Genomic DNA, 21468 nt, shown 5'->3' on the forward strand with positions numbered 1-21468 from the left:
CCTGGTTTTGCTTAGGTTCGCCAATCAGAACCTTCGGCCCCCGCGCGCTAATCTAATCTGATCGTATCTAGAGTGAGACCCTGTTCCATCACCCTAAAAGGGCAAGACAACAACGAGGCTGGGAACTCCGACTCTCCGACCAAACTATGCCAAATATTTGCCATGGTCTTCTTGGCATGCTTGATGGTAGCATTTTAGAGCTTCCAATATAGATAACTTTGCTAAAATCACGCAAATCCACCCAATAACTTCCCACCTGCCAAAGCGCGAACCGAAACCCACAAGCCTATCTAGCTTTAGCTATGGAGTTAGGTAGCATCCCAGATGAGTAGATGTCCAAGCTCCTGTCACATTTTGATGAGAAATTTCCGGCCCCATCCCGTTTGTTCTTCGGAGTCCCAAGTCTACCACCATCTCGCTTCTTGGGTCGCCTCTTGGGTCGCCTCTTGGCTACATCAAACATGAATCAAGCCTTGTTTATCAATCTGATAATCTCTGATCATCATAAATAACCGCCGGTACCGGCTTTTTCGAATCATGACGCGGCGCCTTCCGTGTCTTGCCTGACACACAATATGTGACCGCCAGGCTCGATTCCCCTTGCCTAAAGAGTTCGCTATTGAACGGCCCAAACCTCGGAGACAATCGCATAGACAGCTGATGAGTTCTTGACCACCAAGCAAGGTAGGGCCTGTGCTGACGTCGGATTGTATGAGATCTTCAAAGATCCAAACTCGGCCCAGTCACCTTCCTGGTGGCCGGAACACTCTTCGCTCCCTTCGTCGCCTAAGACTCCTCTTGCAGACCTCAAGGTGGTTGATCTGACGAGAGTCATCGCAGGTCCCACCATCACTCGGTCCATCGCCGAGTTGGGAGCTAGTGTTATGCGAGTGGTGTCGCCTCATGTGACTGATTTGTCCCCCGTTCGCCAGGACCTGAACTGGGGAAAGTGGAACACCCATCTTCATTTGAAAGACGAGGCAGGCGCTGAGAAGCTACGTGAGCTGATCCGGGAGGCGGATGTAGTGGTGGACGGATATCGCCCCGGAGTGATGGATCGACTTGGCTTCGGGCGTCAAGCCGTCTTTGATCTCGTCAAGGATCGCCCCCGTGGCATCATTCACCTGCGGGAGAACTGCTACGGTTGGTATGGGCCATGGGCACACCGAAGTGGCTGGCAGCAGATTAGTGATGCGGTATGGGGATCCTTTTTTTTTTTTTTTTTTTTTTTTTTTTCGAATTTGCGGCTTTTGTCCTTAAGAATCGTCATGGAACTGAATATATTTCCGTAGAATTTGATCATTATGACCGAGATTTCTAGTTCGGAGCCTTGCCAAGTGAACAGAGGACGGAAACCCCTTGAGCTGCCTCGAGGCATCCGGCTCTAAAGCACTCAGGCATCAAAATATCTCCACCCGCGATGGAAATTCAGCATAACAGGCACTGTGAATATGACACCTTCAATTTCCTATAGACATTGAGATAAAATTTGAGTAAACTCAAGGCTTAGGAACACAGAACCGTATGATTTTTCGTTACCACGTGTCAGCTACCGCTTTCCGTAATAATACAATTCGTGAGATCTCCCATCTGCGTGCCTGAGGCATGTGCCCAACAACCCCTCCCGGCCCCACCTTCTCCTAACCAGCTTTGCCCTTCATTCTGATAACCAACCCTCCTCCCCATTTGCTTCGGTCGTCCTGCCTAATTGAAGATTACTGGTTTTATATTAAGCTTATGATCATCACTAAGTCCATTATGGAAGCCAGTGCCCCTCTATCCCATGACGATTACACGATCGCGTGGATATGCGCCATGCCTATGGAGATGTCAGTTGCTAGCCTGATGCTGGACGCAGTACATCTGTCTCTACCTAAACCGCCGATGGATGGAAATAAGTATATCCTAGGAAATATCGGAGATCACAATCTAGTTATTACCTGTTCACCAAGGGGCGCATACTACGGCCAATCACCTAAATTACTAGCAATGGGGTTGTTGTCGAGTTTCCGCTCTATCCAGCTCAGTCTGATGGTTGGTGGAGGTGGAGGTGTACCAAGCAGCAATGCAGATATTCGACTAGGCGATATTGTGGTGAGCAACTTAGAAGACAAATCCGGGGGCGTGATCCAAATTTCCGACAAAGCGTTCAGCGCTGGTCAATTCCAGCAAGAAGGGATGTTTAAGCGGCGACCTAACCTTGTGCTGGTAGAGGTCCTGAGTAAATTGAGAAGAAATCATCGATTGGGAGTGAGCCGGATGGTTGAATTCATTTCTAGTGCCCAAGATAAATTACCCCTCGATCGAGCTGCAGAACTTGCACGATCAAAACAACAGGACTACTTATTCCAAGCAGACTATGATCATATCGAGCCCTCTTCTTTGTGCGTGAATTGCGATCTATCCAGACTATGTCAACGTCTCCCGCGAGCCAACCGCGAACCAGCCATTCACTATGGACTGATTGGGACTGGCGGATAGACCAGTAGGATATAGTAGGCGGCGAGATCAACTAGCTCGGGACCTAGGGGTATGCTGTTTAGATTGTTCAAATATGTCAGCGATGGGATATTTGAATCATATTCCACGCCTGGTCATTCGGGGAATCTCTAACTACTCGAAATTTCGAATGGCGCGATCATGCGGCACTTGTGGCGGTGGCCTACGCAAAGGAACTTCTATTAGTGCTTTCAACCGCTGACGTTAACAGCACGCCAAGGGCACGAGAAACTCGATCAGACTCTGGTGAGCGAAAATATCTCTACATCGACGATAAACAATCTATCTACACACCTAGGACTAGTATTTCCCCTTTGAAGCCGCAAAGCTCCCTTTCTGCATTGGTAGATGATTTGTTCAACAATGTCCGGCTGGGTCAACACGCCCATCAACCTCCGGAAACAATTCAAAGCACTTTTTCTCGACTTTTGAAGGCATTCGCACTGAGGCTTGGCGCATTCTGCCCGACCCAGACGCACCGGGATATCATGGTATTTATCTACCAACGTAGTGAGTTAGTGCTTCTCCAGCTTTCAGTTTCCATCCCTATACGATTGCTAATAAACTTTTACTACAGTGAGATTGCACGTAGTTTGACAATGAAATACCTGCAAGTCTATCACAAAGACCCCCAACCTGACGACACTAAAATAAAGTCATGGGATCACATGGAGCCCTGGAACTGGAGCCTAGACGATATCGTTGGTGTTGTTAAGAATCCAGAAAAAAGCACAGTTACCTCAACTGTCCGCGAGAACACATCTGCGGCAGATGATGACAGAACCCCACCTGAACTCGCGGCAGGGAAGTTGATTTCTGGTAGCCTAGTGTACCAATGGCTTCTTGGAAACATTCGAAGAAAAATCTACTTGCACCTGGCTGTGTCGAACCTACAGGAAGCTATTCACGAGAGATTTTTGATTCTCTGTCGTCGATTGATGTAGTCAGTAGACATAAGAAGCCAATAGTTTATCAGGTAGAGTTCATTCTCAACTGGGATCCATTGGCTTTCATCAGGGAACAGGGCTTTGACAGGAGTGAAGATCGCTTGATTGGAAAGATAATTACAATTACAGGGTCCAGCCAGGATGCTCAAGCAATGACTTCGTTGGAATATTTTCATCAGACGTGGCATTCATCTAGAGCCAACATCCTACAGCTCGTCGAGGCGGTCGCGAATGAGCCCGCCTACGAACACAGATGTACGCCGCTTTTTCCCCTAGTTACATTGTGGGCACTAATAATGGTGTCTAGGTACCCTTAAAGACAACACAGAACTTCTGGCATGGGTAAAGGGGGGCAACCTTGTCGTGGAAGTCACGAGGATAGATGATGCAGTTGTAGAAATTGGCGAGCAACTTGCATGGCTAGGCTCTGCACTCCGTTCCTCCCCCCACGATACCAAAATCGCGTACTGCACACCATTTGTTAGCAGCACTCACATTGAAAATACTCCAACTCAAACGGCGGAAGCACCAAACTCTCCACGGATTTCGTGCAGTATCGATTTCAAGTTTGACGATGGGGGGCAGACGAGACCTCTGTCATCCACGGGACAGTGCTGGCACCACTTGTTCCGAAATCCGACCGTGGTGACGGGTTTTTCAATACCATACCGTTGCAGGCAGGGCACTGGCCTTGAAATCCCACTCAACATCCTGGCAGGTCTGATTCGAGCGAAACATGTGAACTTCTTTGGTGACAAACTGTTTATCAAGGAATTTTCCACCTTGCTGGTCCCCACTGCATACCTCAGAGACCAAGATCAGATTATATGGCACCTGCTTTATAACGTTGATGGGAATCGCATTTTGTACCTGGAGGGAATTGAAGCTCATGTAGGTCATATTACACTTGCCGACTTAGAGACGAGCGGACACTTTCTCGGTTGGTTCTCAGACGCAAGGTGCTATGCCGGTATGTTGTAGATGACTTCCCAATCTCATTAATAGTCCCCGCGCTCTAACTGGCCAACAGGCGCACCTGATGCCAATTATCTGATTAACCGGTCCTGGTTCCGGCGACCATCCCCTCGCGGAAGGTTGAACAACACACTTATCTCAGCATGCAGAGAGATTACTGGTGGCGACACATTTACCTACGGCAACAAGGATCAGCCTTACCGAGTAATTCGGGACGAGTACATCGAAAAGCTGTCGTGGGTCTCCAAGCAGTTCGTGGTAATGTGGGATGCGGGAGAGAAACGAGGATGGTTGGTGAATGGAGCTTGCGCTCTATAACATCTCCTTGCATCGCTCAACTTCAACAAAACTGATTCGCTTGGCTTTGCATTCCAGTTGAATTTGACAGACATCAAAGGCCCGAGGAGGGCATTCACTCTTAGCTCTGCCATGGAAGTCCTTTTGAACCCCGATAACCTATCCCTAGAGCTTTATGAAACAAGGAAAGACGAAACAGCTGAAGCAACGATACCACCAGTTCGGATTCGAGATAGGATCAACCGTTTGTATAGCATGCTCGAGAAGATCATGGACCACCAAGCAGGAATAATGGGGACAGACGGCAAAACACCACCTGATATGCCTCGGGGCAATCTGGAAGGATGGGACTTCGAGGATCTGGCGACCCATGAAGACCCTTTGTATCCTCGGGTTTGCTAACTAGGAAATAGAGGGAGATCTTAGGTTGACCTCACCAGAGCTATTCGTGCGGCGACACTATTTAGGAAGGGATTTGGTGAGATTCTTCGGCCAATTCTTACCAACGAATCATGCTCTTATTAGAGCAGGCTGCCAGAAGGAAACTTTTACCTTAGTGTCGGTAATAGTGACCTTGCCAACATCATTGATCAGTTTGGAAATCCAACCGTAACCCGATTAGACTAACCAGCCATTTAGTTTGGTGCAATTAAGCAGACAATGGCCCTCGAGCTTGCAAATGCATCGGTCACCCGCAAAAGACAGAACATTCTGAACTGGCCCAAGTTATCTTGCCTGCAGGTTCCAAAAAAAGAATACCGAAACCCAAGAGCTTTAGATTGAATAATTAGGGCAATGGTGCGGTCATATTCAGTTATAATAGGGAGTTACGGTGGTCTTGGAACAACACCGGTTTACCTGAACAAAAGGAAGTCTCTTAATCTTCAGAAAATTCGTAATCCGATTCCGATGATGAGATTACCGATTCAGTAATTGGAACAAGCTTGGCCCCCTCTGCTACTGTTGACGCATCCGGCAGATCCCCTACATTCAAATCACGACCGGGTAGTATTACCCATGAGGACTACGAGGTAGGGATTGTATGCGCACTGTGGAAAGAACTTCTTGCCGTACGTGCTCTACTTGATTCGTCTCATCCCGACCTGACAAAAGATGTAAATGATCCCAATTGCCATTTTCTTGGTCGGATGAGAAGATTCAATATGATTGCTGCAGGCCTTCCACACGATGATTATGGCACGAACTCCGCCACTAATGTCGCTTCTCATCTCATTCGATCTTTCCCACGAGCCATTTTCTGTCTGGTAGTTGGTATTGGAGGTGGATTCCCTTCAGCAGGCAAGGACATACGCCTCGGTGACATAGTCGTCGGCACCGGTGTCATACAGTTCGATATGGGAAAACGGATCCAGGAAAGCGAATTCAGAATGACGGCTGACAAACAGCAGCCGCCTTCCTTTTTAGGGGCAATAATTACGAAAATCCAGTCCGATATCTAGGTATCCTTCAGCTCAGCATCAAATCCACTTCTCGGAGATATCAATTTGATAGCTTCTATGAGACCGGAATATCGATGTCCAGGAGTAGATGAGGACGTCTTATTCGATTTTAGTTATCTTCACGTTAACGACGAGCCAACTTGTAACAACTGCATCGGCCGTCGACGTCCGAGAATCAGACTGCATAACGGTCCACACGTCTTTTATGGATTGATCGCATCTAGGAATCAAGTCGTTTGAGACGCATGGCACCGAGACCGTCTTGGCAAGGATAGCGTAATGTGTTTCGATATGGAGGCAGCAGGAATCATGAGAACTTTCGCCAACTGCCTGGTTATCCGTGGAATTTGCGATTATGCCGAATCGCATAAGAACAAACAGTGGCAGGAATACGCCTCTGCCACGGCTGCAGCTTATGCCAAATTCTTCCTATCTCAGATACCCGAGAGCGCGCATGATACCTCAGTACGAGTACCGTTTCAGCTGGAAGCGTTAATGAAGCCAATCTATTTACAAAAGGGGAAGCGAGTTGCACTGCCTGTCGACCATAATCATTCTGTGGTGTTGGAAGGATACCGAAAACATTATCTATTTAACTTAGCCTTTTTGGTGAATGTTGTTCACTTCTTGCTTTCTGATTGGTTATAGTAGCTTACTGGTCTGAGTCATTTTGCTATTCTATTCTGTTGCCTTTTTCTTGTCATTATTTATTTATTTATTTTTTTGGCCATAATGAATGACGACATGACTTTTGTCACAGGCGACTTCTAACGCCCACTGTTTTTTTTTTTTTTTTTTTTTTTTTTTTTGTAGTAATAGTAGTAGTAGTAGTAGTAGTAAGTACCATTCCAGCTCTATGAATGTTGTGCCTGCAGCGGAACTCGAACAATTTTGCTTCCCTATCTCGGCCCATCTAGCTCAAAGGCCAAATGTGCCATTTTCTGATGTGTGGACGATTCCACCCCCCGCATGGAATTTCCTATCCGCGTAGGATTGATGATATTGTTCACATTTCATCCTTCCCCAGGCCTTTGTTTCTACTTACGCTCTTCTAATTGACTGTAGCAATCACTAACTCTTGTTTCTAGGGGTCATAGCCCTCAAATACGTTTGCTCGGTATGCTTAAACCCGACAATTAGTTTGTTCTGTGCTTGGACGTTCGATTGAAACCCGGACAGGTCTTCATAGCAATGCATTCCCCGCAGACTAACTGCTGCCAAGACTCGGTCAGATGGAGAGGGCGCTGCGCCACACAATCGGCAGTTGGTCGTGTTGATTGTAGAATGTAAGCCTCCTGAACCTGTCCGATTATTGCTGTCCGCACTGTACGTCAATTGAACTTGAAGCTTTGAGTATATTGCCTGAGCTTTTTATAATACGATAGACGGAATCTAACATGCATTTCGCCCGCCCTAAGTAATAAATCTTATTTTACGAGTTTTATCACACATTTATGCACGGCTGGTGGTCTCGGTATGAAACCCGTCATGTTTGAAGCCCGCAAGCGAGCTTGCAGAAACAGACTGGGCATGCAGCTTATGGCTTGTCATGTCCCTGGAATAAAACGCCCCGACCCCACATTAGACCCTGTCGGCCACCCGGAGTTAGTTGAAGATGTCAACATTGAAAGCGGAGTCCTGAATTGGCGGGCAAAGCCGCTTCGGGCAGCTCCACCGGAGAATGAAATGCATGGCAAAGGAACATGGCTTGACATGGAGTTTGTATTGGTGTATTAATTGACCGGATCATGAAGATCAGCGGAACTCTTTTCCCCGATTTCACGACATTCCCTGTAATTGAAACATGCCGAGAGACTAGTAGTCTTGTCCCCTTCAGGTCCGATACTTACATTAATAGCTCAGCTACCCGACCTGAAGAATAGTTGTAGGCCAGATCATAACTCAATTCTCAATTATCAAGAAAAGCGAAGACTCCACAGCTATGACTCGGTTCCTTCAACTCACAGCGTTGGTCGCACTTGCTTCCACTGCCTGGGCTCAATGTGGCTCGGGTACGCCCGAAGCGACGGTGGATGGGGAGGACGGCTCCTTCACTGCCACTAAAGGCTCGGAAGAAGTGTACTCGGGCTCTAGCTACATCGAGGCGATCCAAGCTGCGGTCGACTCGCTTGCTGAAGGCGAGCGTGTCTCCGTCATTGCATCAGGCTCTCTCGGCACCGGCACCGTCAGTCTTGGCAGTGGTATCATCTTCGAAGGCTGCGGTACTATTGATACCGCATTCAATGAAAAAGGACGCGGTGCGATCGAGTCTACCGGTACGACAGGCGTTCAGATTCCGTACCTCACTATGACCGGCGACCCATACTTCGGCCTGCTCTTCTATGGCGTCACGGACCTTTCCTTGGGTGAAATTACGATGAATCTCAGCGGTGGCTTGGGTATTCGCTTCCACCGTGACGAGGACGCCAACTCCAACGTGAGCATGGATACGATCAATGTGACTGGAGCTGGCAGCCACGCCGTGGAGATCTGGAACATCGACGGCCTTACAATCGGCTCGGTCATCGCCAAGGACGTCGGCGAGTGTGGTCTCCTCATCCAGAATTCTGTCAACGTCGAAGTTGGCACCGTTGACGGTGATAATGTTGCGGAAGGAGTTGGATACGCGACCCTGCGTTTCGCCAACACCAATGGCAAACTGGCAGATGGTAGTTATGATACTAATGTTCACATTGAAAATGTTAAATCTCGTGGCGGCGGTCGCGGAATCTTCTGTGTATCGGAATCTGGTGGCGCTGTCATTGACAACATCGACCTCGCAGACAACGGCAACAATGCCATTCTCATCGAGAACTGTTACAACGTCAAGATTAACGGTGGAACCGTCCAGGGAGGTGGGGAGGTTCGCCTCAGCGCTCGTGATGAGTTCGAAAACACTCGTGACATTTCGGTCACTGCGGAGGTTAATGACAACACTGTTACGGAGAACCCTTGCGGCGACAACATCACGTGGGAAATTACTGGAAGTGCTGAGCTCAATGTATGCTAAGCGTCAGGTCAATATGGGCTTCAACATTCTTACGTCTTATTCAATTATGGATGACCGAGACCTAGCTAGTTAATTGTGAATACTTGTCATACTGCATGTGTTGCTCCGCTATATCGACACCTATATACTGCATGTTAGCTCTAAGATTATTATCGCACATTGATACCATATGTATCGTAATCAAAGCATTCTAAGCTGGGTATACTTTCTGCCCAGCCATCATCAACGTCTCCCAGCTGCCACTCGTCTCCAATCTCGATCAATCCTGTCCTCCCAGCCAACACTTCCCTTTTTCTCGATTCATATTCGACAGTCACATCTGGATGCGGTACCCAAACAACCCTCATTCCTGCTCTTCTTCCCGCCTCAACTCCAATTACACTATCTTCAAATACCAAACACTCGCTCGGCAAGATAGGCTTTGCGCCCGACAGTGATACGGCCTCATTCAACACCTTCAGTGCCAAGAGATACATATCCGGTGCGGGCTTGCTTCGACCCTCACCGATTCGTGGATCGTCACCCAGGATTCTTCTACTGGATTCAAAGAAATCAAGCAGCCGTCTCGTCTCCGGTTTCGACACTTTTAATTCAAAGGTAGACGTCTTCGTCGTAGACGCCAATGCTAGCTCGATTTTCTCCCCGGAGACAGCACTCTGGGCGCGGCGGAGGTTTGACAGAAGTTTCTCACTACCAGGTAGGGGCGTACAGCTCGGAAAATGTAATCGCATTTGCTCTTTTGATTCGCGAGCAAAATCCTCACGGGAGATAGGCAAATTGGCCCAGTTGTGGAAGACATCCCCGTTTGTTGAATCGGGGATTCCCATGAGCTTCGCTCGGATTGACGGGATAAACACAGGTCGCTCATACTTCTGGAGCAATTCGTTGATTGACTCGGTTATTATGTCTTCTGAATTGATGAGAAGTCCATCCATGTCGAAGATGCATGCCCGGATTGGCGGGAAACTGGTGGTGATTTTGTTAGTTGAGACACTTGAAAGTCAGATATGGAATCTTGGCTGGGGTCAACTTGCTCTATACCCTGGGGAGGCATGAGTATGAGTTAGTCTATAACAGATATCTATAACAAACAAGCAGAAACGATATTTGAGATGATGTGTTGGTTGAAAATCGTTCCTGTTATCTCCGACCGGCACATTGATCGGATCTGCGGGGTTCGTCCCGTCCCTGGATCCGGTCTAGCGCGGCCGCCTTCCACTTGCCGCTCCCGCCCGAGTATCCGGAGCATGAGGAAGTAAATAACTCAAAACACATTAGATTCAAGGGAAAATTTCATGTCCTTGAGTTGAAGGTCCTCGTGAAGAGGCGTAGTGTCGATCCTTGTTATTGTCAATGGACTTCCACCTTATATGAAACTGTCGGTTGACTTGGTCATTGCCCTAAGCAGATATCCTATCGATTCAACGGAATGTAGGTATATGCTCGGTGGGTAAAAGTGAAGTGTTATTCTAAACTACTCGCTTCGTTGAAGATATATCAGCTGCCTATACCAAGGAATCACATGACTTAGGCATATCAGCTGAATAATGGTTCCAACAGAAACAAATAATAATGTTGTGGACTGACATCAGGGATCACATATTTACTTCGTCCATCTACATGATACTAAGTAAGTTATCGACTCATGAGCACCAGAACAGAAGAGTGAATCAGCGAGCCCAAAATGCAACAATATCGTCAAAATCTCCCATCGTCAGACTTTTTGCATCTTTTTCTTCCTTGGTAATCTCCTTCCTCAGACGAGTGGCAACTCGAAGACTAATGGAAGCTTTTTGCGTCTTGCCGGTAGCGTCGAAGACTTTGGCTTTCAGGAATGTAGAGCGAGCAATCTCATTCTTATGGGCACTGGGATCGACAGACCAGACGTCCAATGCGCCGTTAATCATCGAGCTGATCGTAAGTCAGTATACGATGTTGACAAAATAAAAACGAGGGCGAAAAAGGAAAAAGAGAAAACAAAAATCAAACTTACATTGCCTCTTCGCTCCGACCCAAGCGCACCAGATGCTGTGCGATTTTATGAGCAACAGTTGCAGTGTAAAAGTCACGGTCGCCCACTGTCGCACGCATGTGGTTCTGCGCTCTTTGATGGTACAAGAAACTCTCATCCCATTGGTCTTGCGCCGCACGAAGGTTTCCAAGCACGTAAAGGATGAGCCCAGTCCGGACAGAGTCCCGGTCATTCTTGCCCAGTGCCTTTTCTCTCCCTGCCAGGCTTTCCAGAAGCAGCGTATTACATTCATCGAGCTTCCCCTGCGCAAGAAGCGCCCAGCTCAGATTGGCTTCACCCGACCGTGGGACATAGTTTCCGAGAGCTTTGCGGATCATCAGAGCTTCTTTTAGATCGGCCTCACCTTCCTCGTAACGCTTGTCTTGGATGCGTGAGATACCGCGCTCGGCGTAAGCGAGATAGAGTCTTTCGTCTGAGGTTCCTAGAGACTTGCATATGTTGGAGACTAGGTCCAAGGATCGCTCTTTATAAACTCGACTATTTTCAAAGTCACTCGCATCCATGGAAATAGCTCCCAGACAAAAGTAGATATCTGCAAGTACAGAGTCCCGATCTGGATGTGATGAAGACTCGCAAATGCTCTGAGCAGTTTCGAAGAAACCATCGTAGTGCTTTGTTCGTCCGCGCTCTTTTTGATACCTGGTGAAGAACATGAGATTATAGTTGACAAAGCTTGTAGGACAGTATACATACCATGCTGCCTCATTCAGAAGCTTTGCAAAGAGTAATTTAGTCGTCTCTGATGGGTGTGAGATTGTTGACCACAGCTGATGTATTCGCAGAACATGAGGATAAATTGCGGCGCAGACAGGCCACCTACCAACGGACAGCCTGCCGTCGGTTGACTTTGGTTGGGGTAATTCAGGGTCTTTGGATGGCTTGGGCATTGCTGATGGCCACCCCGCCCAGAGGATTCGTACGACTCGGTCAAACATATCCTGTTTCTTTGCAACGTCCATTGTTGCCAAGATGACATCTTGGACAATGCGATGAACCGATACCTGTTGCTTTTGCTTATCTCTCTGAACTAGAGAAGACTGTAATAGGTCTGTTCGTGCTTCAATGTAACTGCTCTTCCTGAAATGACCGCCGTCCGAAAGCAATTCAACTGAAGCTTCCACCAGCAAATCCTCCCCGATGACGTCCGGGTCTAGGAACGAAATCAACTCCAAAAGTTGGTGACCCTGTGGCTTCAGCTTTTCGAACGCCCAGACAGTGGAAAGGGAGTGACGGTATGTTGTTAGATTTGTATCAAACTTCGTCTCGTAAAGACTAGCATGTTCTTCGTGGTCTGTATATAACTCGAAGAACTCTGATAGGGTGAGGTCCTGTCGACGGATTATCCCTGCCATCTGTGAAATCGCTAGAGGAATCCCACCGAGTGCGCCGGAGATGTGCTTCGCTGTATCGTCTTCGGCCCCATCGAGAAACGATGTTAGCTGGTTGAAGAGGCTTAGACTGTCTTGTTGTGAAAGTGGTCCGAGGTCCAGGCCAGATGGCCTCCTTGTAAACATGCTCTTGGCCAATGGGTCCCGGCTAGTCACCAATATCGATCCACTTCCCTGAGGCCAATAGTCCGCTAGTATCATTGGGTCATCTGCGTTGTCGAATATAATTAGCCAGGATGCTTCTGATCTGGCTTGGTCGGGTTGAGCGGATTCGTTGGATTCGGCGAAATTCTTCCGTGGATCTGAGAGCCATCCTTTTACAACCTCCCTACTGACAACTTGACTCTTGCACTCGGAGGCATCCTCTAGCCCCAGTGCTAGGGATATTTGCTGATAATGGTAGTCAAGCTTGGCGATCTCATCGGCCACGACCCAGAACACTGCATCGAATGAATCTTTGTAGCGCTGGGAGAACTCTCGGGCTATCTCTGTCTTTCCGACTCCCCCGAACCCGCAGAGTGCAAATTGTCGTAGCGGGGTACTCGATGCTGTTATTACCGTCTTCGAAGGTAAAAGCTCTGCTGCGAGACGCTCCAAGATATCCTTACGTCCGCAGAAATCCTCGTTTGTGGAATGCATGTTTAGAAAACATGGCAAATTCAGTTTCTTTCGGGTCTCGGCGTTGGATACTGTGGGATATACGAGCTCGAAACCTGAAAGTGATGTGCCCTCAGTGGCCCTGTTTGATGGCCATTCTGACACTTCGTTCGATGGGCATTCGGTGAATTCCAACGGCTCCACTGATTAACGTTAGTGTTGTTCATTGGGGCAACGAGGATTAGACTTTACATTTCAACGGCATTTCGCTCAAAGTAGGCGAGTAGGCACTCATGGTGGCATATTGATATTCCTCTGAGACAATGAGTTTCGGTCCATAGCCATGCAAAGCCTTAATAACTTACGGTCTTCAAGTCGAAGGGTGACAACACGTTGGGCGTCATTCAGGGTCTCGTAAATGAATCTTTCAAGCTGTGGTAAGCCTTCACCACCAATACTCCTTGTAAATTGACATGTATCGTGATGATTGAGATTGAGACCAATAACCGTTTCCATTGGTGCATGAGTCGAACAAGCTTCACGATCGACCAGCTAGATCCATTGTTAGTGAGTATGATTAGCAGCCAACTGTTTAACTGACCTGCTGGGGTCGCGAGAGTAAAGAGGCTGAGCTATGCTTTGATTCCCTAAGCTCATAGACGGATAGAATGGGAGTACGAAGCGAGATTGATTCAAACCTATCGGCGAGGTTGAGCAGCATAGCACCTTCTTGTTCGACACTGGCGTGCGGAATCTTCAATGTCTTGCCCGTGGTTGCTTCCAGGACATCTCGGAACCGAGCCAATGTCGTACTTTTGTCGCCATATCGATGCGGTGTGCTCAGGAAGATTACTCCAGCTATTGCGTTCACGATTGAGCTGTATCGAGGAAATTGCTTATTGGCAACACATAAAGCTTGTTTGACTATACTGCCACCCAGGCTGTGACAGACTATCAGGATCGGCTTGTTGGCATTCTGGAGAGTGATTTAGCGGGCGACTGAATTTATGTTTATCGCTACTCCACCTACCTGGTCTGGGTCTCGTGATCGTGTGTCACTGATCTGTTGCAGAAGGTCATAGCCTAACATCAAAAGTGACTCCCATGACGGCTTCGTGCCCACAAACGGCGAAGCATATTCATATGCGAGTATCCGAAATCCAGCAAGAGGGTCAGGCAAAGTCGCCAACCATTCCTGATCAGCGAATGGCCAGTTCTCTGGCGATATAGTTCCGATGCCAGGGACGAGAACAATGCTAATTCAGACGGTAAGTGGAAAGGGAAGAAATCACCAGTGTTACTGTTCTCTTACTCGATGCCATTCTGAGATGTATCTCCTGGATTTCGCACCACCCGAAGGCAGTTGGGAGTCGTGAAGCCTGTCGCTGTGCTCATGACTGCAGCATGCGAGAATTCATGTACATGTTACAAAAAACAAAAAATTAAAGGGAAAGATGAGGTTGTTGAATTTGATGGCAGCAGCAGGGATCCCACGATGCGGGGTAGCCTCCAATCACGGATCCCCTGTAAGCGCCAACGAGTGATTGCCTACTCAGTCGCTGTCCGTAGATATTCTCCCATCTGAGTCTTTTGAACGGCCTAATATAGGTGGTGGATCGACCTCCGTTCAAAACAGCAACGAGATAAAATCTTCTCACCAGGGCGGAGACGCACTTTGGCCATCATAAGTTTTTCCAGCATCTTGTTTGTTCCCTCTTCTTTATTGGGTTTTCTCTCTTCGGCCCTTTTTTAATTGCCGTATCTCGTCCTAGATTAACTGTCTGAACCATGTGTCGAACAGATGGCCTTTGCTTTAGGAGATAGCGCCCTTATCAATATCAAGTACAAATGTACAATAAGCAGATTATACGAGATGGCTCGGATCCTTCTCACTCCTCCCAGACATCATTTCCACCTTAATAGCGCGACATCGCTTCCAAAAGCTCACCCAATAACGCCTCAAAACTTGAGTATCCCAGAGATAAAACATACAGGCAGCAAGCGTCGTCGGGACACACAACACAAAGAACCACCAATACTTCACCGCATTTTGCCCCAGCAGATCGATATTCATCCCCAAAAGACTAGAGCTAAACGTAAGAGGAATGAAGATTGTTGCAAGCAGAGTCAACTTCTTGAGTCGTTCGGACTGTTCGATCGCCTTGCGTGATTCCTCAATAGTCGCTTTGTTCATCGCCAGAGTGATGCCCCAGGTACACATTTTCGATAGTTCGGTACAACGTACATGCAGTTGCTCATAGTCCCCCAGGAGACCTTTTGGTGTGAAGGGCCTGTCAGAGTTATCAGATCCGACGATGCGGGCTGTCTCGGTCTCTGAAGTCTGCCGGCGTCGACCCCTGCCGGCACCCATCGGCACGGCACTTTTCGGAGAGTGGTTGTCTATTTTGGCATCCTCCAGTCCGTAGCTTCCTCGCTCGGCTAATCTGTGAATTGCTTGTGTGCTGTCTTTGAGCTGTTGGGCATGGCGGTTTAGAATATTATAAAAGTATTGAAGTGTTTCTAGCGCGTCCGCTGGGACTCCTTGGGTAATGGTGTTGATTTGGATGTTGATTCTGGACTCCATTAGATTGAGAAACTGGACTTCGGAGAAAGCCGCATGCGTGAATAATGGGATGCACATGGATAATGGATCCCGAGGTGCGCGACGGGCCAGGTCGACTAGCGCGATTAGTGAATCGTACTGCATTGGGAGGAGGGCGGTGCTTTGCTGCATATCTGCTTCGGCATTCGTCGCCGTGTCAAGACGATTCATGGTGGTTCGAAATGCCATCTTCGAATGATGTTGTAGCACAGGTAGTGGAGTAGCCTTGCTTTCAATATGACTTGTCCACGGACCAGGGGGAGATTGGTCTAAGGGCCTACCATGGTCCATCCAGGCAATGACTACCTTGACATTAGCATATGTTATTTCTCATACCGCGCAGGTCTGTTGTCTTACCGGACCAGCCTTTGCCTGTCTTCGTGACACAGAACGATATCCATTGTTCGATCACAGAAAAGGATGAACAGATGGTGGAGTACTCGCGCACCAGAGAGTCTCCGCAACAGACTCTCGTTGATCCAAGCTGTTGAATTTTGTAAGTTGCAAGCTCATTAGATTGATGCAACCGTTGTGACTGGAGATTCTGCCCGCCGAAATCATCACGATGAAGGATAGTATTCACACAGACTCGAAATATGTTGTTCGAAGAGCTAGCAAGCGATGGCAAACTATATGAGTGCCTATCAATGCTGGGGGAGAGGAAATCCATATGTCGACGAAAGAATTCCGGATCGATATTATATTTACTTCCGATGGTCGCCACCCACGACGGTGATAGGAAGCCTCGAAGGAAGACTATTTGGCCTAAGTCTCCTATCGGGGCAGAGGGATTGGTGTAAAAGTCTTCATGTTGCTCTTGAGTATACCCCTCGACATGCCATTTTCTCTCCCCGCTATCGTACAGCACAGCTAGGGCATGAGATTGTTCCGATTTGGAAGCAAAGAGCGTGGCGTCCTCATCCAATTTACCCGAGTTGAGAAGAGTACGCTCTTGGCGCATCCATTCTCCTAAATCGACATAGTTGTTTCCTGGGAAGACATAAGTACTCGAATATCTTCTCGAGAGCGAGATAATTGCTCGCGTGTAATTCTCGGGTGTAACTAACAATTCGAGTCATTAAATAAGTTCTGGAGCTCAGACAAATGGTTGAAGTGATGTCTTACGTGCGGACTTTCTGCGCTCCATGCCCTATTGTGCGGTCCTGCCGTAGTGGGGGCATACCTTATTAGATACCTATAACAGAATTCAACACGTTAGCATGTTGTGCAGCACCATGCACTGTAGACGATCGATAATCCGGGCCCTCTATATTATGGACTTCCAATCCTATATAAGTCGAGTTGAGATAAAGCTTCGGTGCCATAGCCGCTCTAGCCAAAGATATCCGCGTCAAGACATTCTTTTTCAGTGGTCTATGTTCTTGCCGCCTAATGGGGTGGACCCCACGCGGGGTGTGTATAGCGGGCGCCAAAAAGCCTGCGTTTGGGAGCCCTCTGGGGCCAGTCACAATCACACTCAGGGATTATGCATTAGCGCATCGATGAGGCCTATCAGCGTCAACGAAAAATTTTAGCTGTCAGTATCGAGTCAAGAAAAAGCAACAATTGTCCAATAATTTCGATTTTCATTTTTCAAAGTGTTGAAACATCTGGCAAAAACAAAACACCATCTATTCAAACGACATAATATACAATCTTCTGGAGACATGGTCATGTAGCTCAATCAATCAGAATCTTCCGACTGAAGAGTCCGACCATTGATTGCCAGCAGCTCGACATTGCTTTTTAAATTAGCCCAAAAAACACCCATCTAGACAGAGGGAATAACTTACAAAACAAGTGTCGAGTTCCCAGGGATAAAAGGAGGCGCTCCCCTTCATTTCAAACCCTGTTAGCGCATTCTAAGAATAAATAGATAGAACAATTCATGCATACCTTTCACCATATCCGTAATGCCTTCATTTCAATAAATCGTCAGCAAAATCGTCTTCCGCAACCAACAAGGGACAAGGACGACATACGGTCCAAAAGTGAGTAGAGATTTTTCACCAAGACTCATGCCGAGAATTCCGATATCCCATCCTACTCATTTGTTTTTTGTCAGACAAAATCTCTGAAAGTAACCACCCTTCGCCATCTAATGTGCCTACCTTTAATAACCTTGCCCATTCCAATCTGGAAGGTGAACGGGTATCCCCTTTTGATACTGCTGTCGAATCTGAGGCATCATGAACAACAATCAGCATGGACAACACATTGAAATTCATACACTACCCATTCATCCAACCAAATCTTAGTTATACCAGGGTACAGCTTACCGACGCCCCCTATTCCACGACCGCGTCGGATCGTACAGGTAGCCGTGATAGTGAACGGTCACCATATCGCCATTTTTGGGATAGTCCAACCCGTTACCGGGGCGAATTATATCCTTAATGAAGTCGATGATTCCCATTTTTTGTCTTGTTGATATAGGACTATGGATGTTATTGTTGTAGGGAGACACAGCGAAGATTCAACGAGATCACATGATGCACGCGGTTGGCGACGGAATGTCGGAGCGGAAAAACATGAGTGATGTCATCGGCTGTCGGTCGCGTAGAAAACAAAACAAAAGCCACATAATCATGATTGAAGTTGGTTTTGTAGACCTAGCCATGTTTTTGAGACTTAATTATAATTTCCTGACCTATGACCCAAACGCTCGGATAAAAGAATTCTCGAATGAAAATGTTATTCGTTGTTTATCTGACGCCTATTAGCCATCAGTGTGCGGGATATGCCTCGGAGCGTTCGCCCGTCGGAGGTTGGGGGTTAACTTCCGGGACCACAAGAATCCGTGGGAACCAAACGCAGACTATCGTTATATACTTTATTACCATAAATATCTTTACATTCCATGTTCTAAAAGAGTATTTTGCGTGAATAACATAGACTACTCTGCGAATTTTGTGGTTCAACCCGCTCCAAACCGCTGCGGTTACAGATTCAACCCTTGGACCGAGACCTGGAAAAGGACCGCCCGAAACCGCACTGACAGCTCTATCCTTACTCACCAACCATACACTTCATAGTAGATCTGGAAGCAGGTGCTGTAGATTTAGTTCATACTCTGAAGATTAAAATGCTAGACTAGAAACTCTCAATAAAATAAACTAATCTCGGAGGTGTGAGCGCTTATATGCAAGTATATATATCTGGTAGATATAGGAAAACGGACCGAGCAATTAGAGCAAAACTTTAGATAGCTCTGTAAAGATCGAAGTTTTATGGGAAGTCCATGCTTTAGTGTTTCTGTAAATGTGTTGCCTGGCAATTTTTGAGATTTTATTTCCTTCTTTTCTATAGATTTCAGGGGAGTGATCGCAATTACAGTCAATGAAATTAGAGTTTAGGGAACGGCTTATTGAAAATATTTACTTTTTAAATCATTCACATGATAGAAAACCGAAAGCTCTATGTACAAATCCTATCATACAGAAAGAAAAAGCCCATGTTCATATCCGTAACTCATAAAAATTTCTAATCCAGTTGTGTTTAGACACGCTGGGCACCCGCGTGAGAACCATCCATATCGGAATCAACGGTAGGGTCCATCTTGTTTCCAACGTTGCTGTCATGGGGACCAGCAGTGGCAGAAGCGCGACTGCTACCAGGGGTGTTGTAGCTGCTGCTAGCCATGCCCTCGTGGCGAGCACGGTTGTCGCGGTCGCTGTCAACGAGAGGATCCATCTTGTTGGCGGTGGCGGAGGAGTGAGGTCCCGAGCGAGCGGGATCGCCACCGTTGGCGTGAGCGTGAGGCTCGAAGATCTTGGTGGTTGTTGGGCCGGCGGCGCCGTCAATGGGGATCACGCCGGCGACACCCTCGCTGGCCTGGCCGGTGATCGAGCCGCGGATGTTACCTTCGCGGCCTAGGGCGTTGGGAAGGGAGGTGTTGATGTGGGTTTCGTTGGGGTTGATCTTCCTGCCGCCGATAGAGCCGGTGCCGGTAGCAGCGCTGCTGTTGCGGGCACTGTTCATGTCGCTGTCCACGCGGGGATCAGCCTCGTTGGCAACGTTGCTGGAGTGAGGGCCTGCGGTGGAGGAGGCAGGGCCGGTGGTTCGGTCGTGGGTGGAGGCGTGACGAGAGTTGCTCAGGTCGCTGTCGACGCGAGGGTCGGCCTCGTTGGCAACGTTGCTGGAGTGAGGACCAGCGGTAGAAGAGGCGGGACCGGTGGTGCGGCTGTTGCTAGAGATGTTGTTGCGAGTGCCGGTGCTGTCGAGGTCGCTGTCCACGCGGGGGTCGGCCTCGTTAGCGACGTTGCTGCTGTGGGGACCAGCGGTGTTGGAGGCAGGGCCGGTCGTTCGGTCGTGAGTAGAGAAGTTGCGACCGCTGCTGATGTTGCTTTCGACGCGAGGGTCGACTTCGTTGGCGACGTTGCTGGTGTGAGGACCGGCAGTCGAAGAAGCAGGGCCAGTGGTACGGTCGTAGCCAGAGGCGCTTCCAGCATGGCCAAAGCCACCGGCACTAGCATTGGGGACGGAACCCTGGTGACTGTTGTGAAGGCCGGTGGTGGAAGATCGGTCGCTGTCGACACGGGGGTCCATCTCGTTGGCGACGTTGCTTGTGTGCGGGCCAGCGGTGTGAGAACCGCCAAAGGAAGAGCCGTAAGTGTTGTTGGCGCCGTAGGAACTAGAGGTGCTGTTCAAGGGGTTCGTCGAGGAGTGACCAAAGGTAGAAGATCGGTCACTGTCGACACGAGGGTCCATCTCGTTGGCGACGTTGCTGGTGTGAGGGCCAGCGGTGTGAGAACCGCCAAAGCCGCTGGAGGGGTTGTTGAAAGAGCCAGAGTTGTGACCGAAGGTGTCGTTGGAGCTGGAAGTGTTATAGGAGTCGTTAAAAGCGGACATTTTTGTAGGACTGTGGTAAGATAGTAGTAGTATTGAAGAGGGTATAGAATTTAGAATTGTTAGAGTCGTAGATTAGGTCGTAAATGCAGTGAATTGATTGTTGATATGAAAATGGGATACAATAGCCAAGTGCATTTGCCTCCCTTAAGTAGACATCAAGGACAGCATGGAGCAAGTGACGTTATTGCAATGTCTATACTGGGATGAAGTCCTGGGTAGCCCTACGAGAAACGCAATGATGTATTCCCCTAGACGATCCTCATCTCTAAGAGGGCAAACTTGGCCTAAAGTGGGCCCGACAGTCCGGGGTGAAGCAATGAGCATGGCCGATGCGTCATGGAGGACCCACCAAAACCGGATGATCGTATATGATGTCAGTTCGTCGAAAGCGTCACTAATTTTGGATATCTTGTACTCCAATGTCTGAGGCGCTCGGACTGGAGTCCATGAAGGGAGATTCTGGAACTATGTGGTCATTTCTACCCCGCCAATGTATATGCAGTAGGCGATTGTCCCTTACGCTCGGTACTTGCCGGCTGTAATGCTATGCCGGTATTCCGATGAACTGCCAATGTGCTGATAACGAACCACCAAGCCACGCTGCAGTCTTGAAATATTATGAAGTCAATCGCCGGATTACGAGTAATTGCTTATACTCCGCATAAATTGAACTCTATAAACCCTTCGGTTTGGTACAGTTATGAAGTGCAGAGGGTTTCCGGCATTACGTAGGGACCCACAGCTAATCGATTCAATTATACGGAGTATGTCATCGAGCCTTTTTTTTGTATCACGAGTGTCCCACCCCCA

At 48.1% G+C, this 21468-nt stretch overlaps 5 protein-coding genes across 5 annotated transcripts; 2 read left to right on the top strand and 3 right to left on the bottom strand.

The window, feature by feature from the left end:
• Window positions 1–302: 302 nt before the first annotated feature.
• KD926_003398 (purine and uridine phosphorylase) lies at window positions 303–5120 on the top strand (the record flags this gene model as incomplete). The annotated part of the gene is made up of 9 exons (XM_053097533.1): window positions 303–328; window positions 689–1196; window positions 1735–2384; window positions 2711–3013; window positions 3077–3439; window positions 3517–3701; window positions 3754–4416; window positions 4477–4715; window positions 4797–5120. The coding sequence occupies 9 exons, from the start codon at window positions 303–305 to the stop codon at window positions 5118–5120; spliced, it is 3261 nt and encodes a 1086-aa protein (XP_052958609.1).
• A 3000-nt stretch (window positions 5121–8120) lies between these two features.
• On the top strand, window positions 8121–9188 carry KD926_003399 (uncharacterized protein; the record flags this gene model as incomplete). The annotated part of the gene is made up of 1 exon (XM_053097534.1): window positions 8121–9188. The coding sequence occupies one exon, from the start codon at window positions 8121–8123 to the stop codon at window positions 9186–9188; it is 1068 nt and encodes a 355-aa protein (XP_052958610.1).
• Window positions 9189–9337: 149 nt separating this feature from the next.
• Window positions 9338–10123, bottom strand: KD926_003400 (putative HAD superfamily hydrolase; the record flags this gene model as incomplete). The annotated part of the gene is made up of 1 exon (XM_053097535.1): window positions 9338–10123. The coding sequence occupies one exon, from the start codon at window positions 10121–10123 to the stop codon at window positions 9338–9340; it is 786 nt and encodes a 261-aa protein (XP_052958611.1).
• Window positions 10124–10858: 735 nt separating this feature from the next.
• On the bottom strand, window positions 10859–18223 carry KD926_003401 (uncharacterized protein; the record flags this gene model as incomplete). The annotated part of the gene is made up of 16 exons (XM_053097536.1): window positions 10859–11099; window positions 11182–11859; window positions 11914–13408; window positions 13458–13520; window positions 13571–13757; window positions 13807–14181; window positions 14236–14461; window positions 14518–14602; window positions 15198–16109; window positions 16165–16823; window positions 16991–17002; window positions 17601–17642; window positions 17704–17724; window positions 17790–17850; window positions 17919–17986; window positions 18087–18223. The coding sequence occupies 16 exons, from the start codon at window positions 18221–18223 to the stop codon at window positions 10859–10861; spliced, it is 5262 nt and encodes a 1753-aa protein (XP_052958612.1).
• Window positions 18224–19305: 1082 nt separating this feature from the next.
• On the bottom strand, window positions 19306–20658 carry KD926_003402 (uncharacterized protein; the record flags this gene model as incomplete). The annotated part of the gene is made up of 1 exon (XM_053097537.1): window positions 19306–20658. One exon carries the CDS (start codon window positions 20656–20658, stop codon window positions 19306–19308), a length of 1353 nt encoding a protein of 450 aa, XP_052958613.1.
• Between the last annotated feature and the right edge of the window lie 810 nt (window positions 20659–21468).

This window comes from Aspergillus affinis (genome assembly GCF_023601865.1).
Source record: "Aspergillus affinis strain CMG 70 chromosome Unknown NODE_17_length_398122_cov_92_786867, whole genome shotgun sequence".
NCBI classification, from domain to species: domain Eukaryota; kingdom Fungi; phylum Ascomycota; class Eurotiomycetes; order Eurotiales; family Aspergillaceae; genus Aspergillus; species Aspergillus affinis.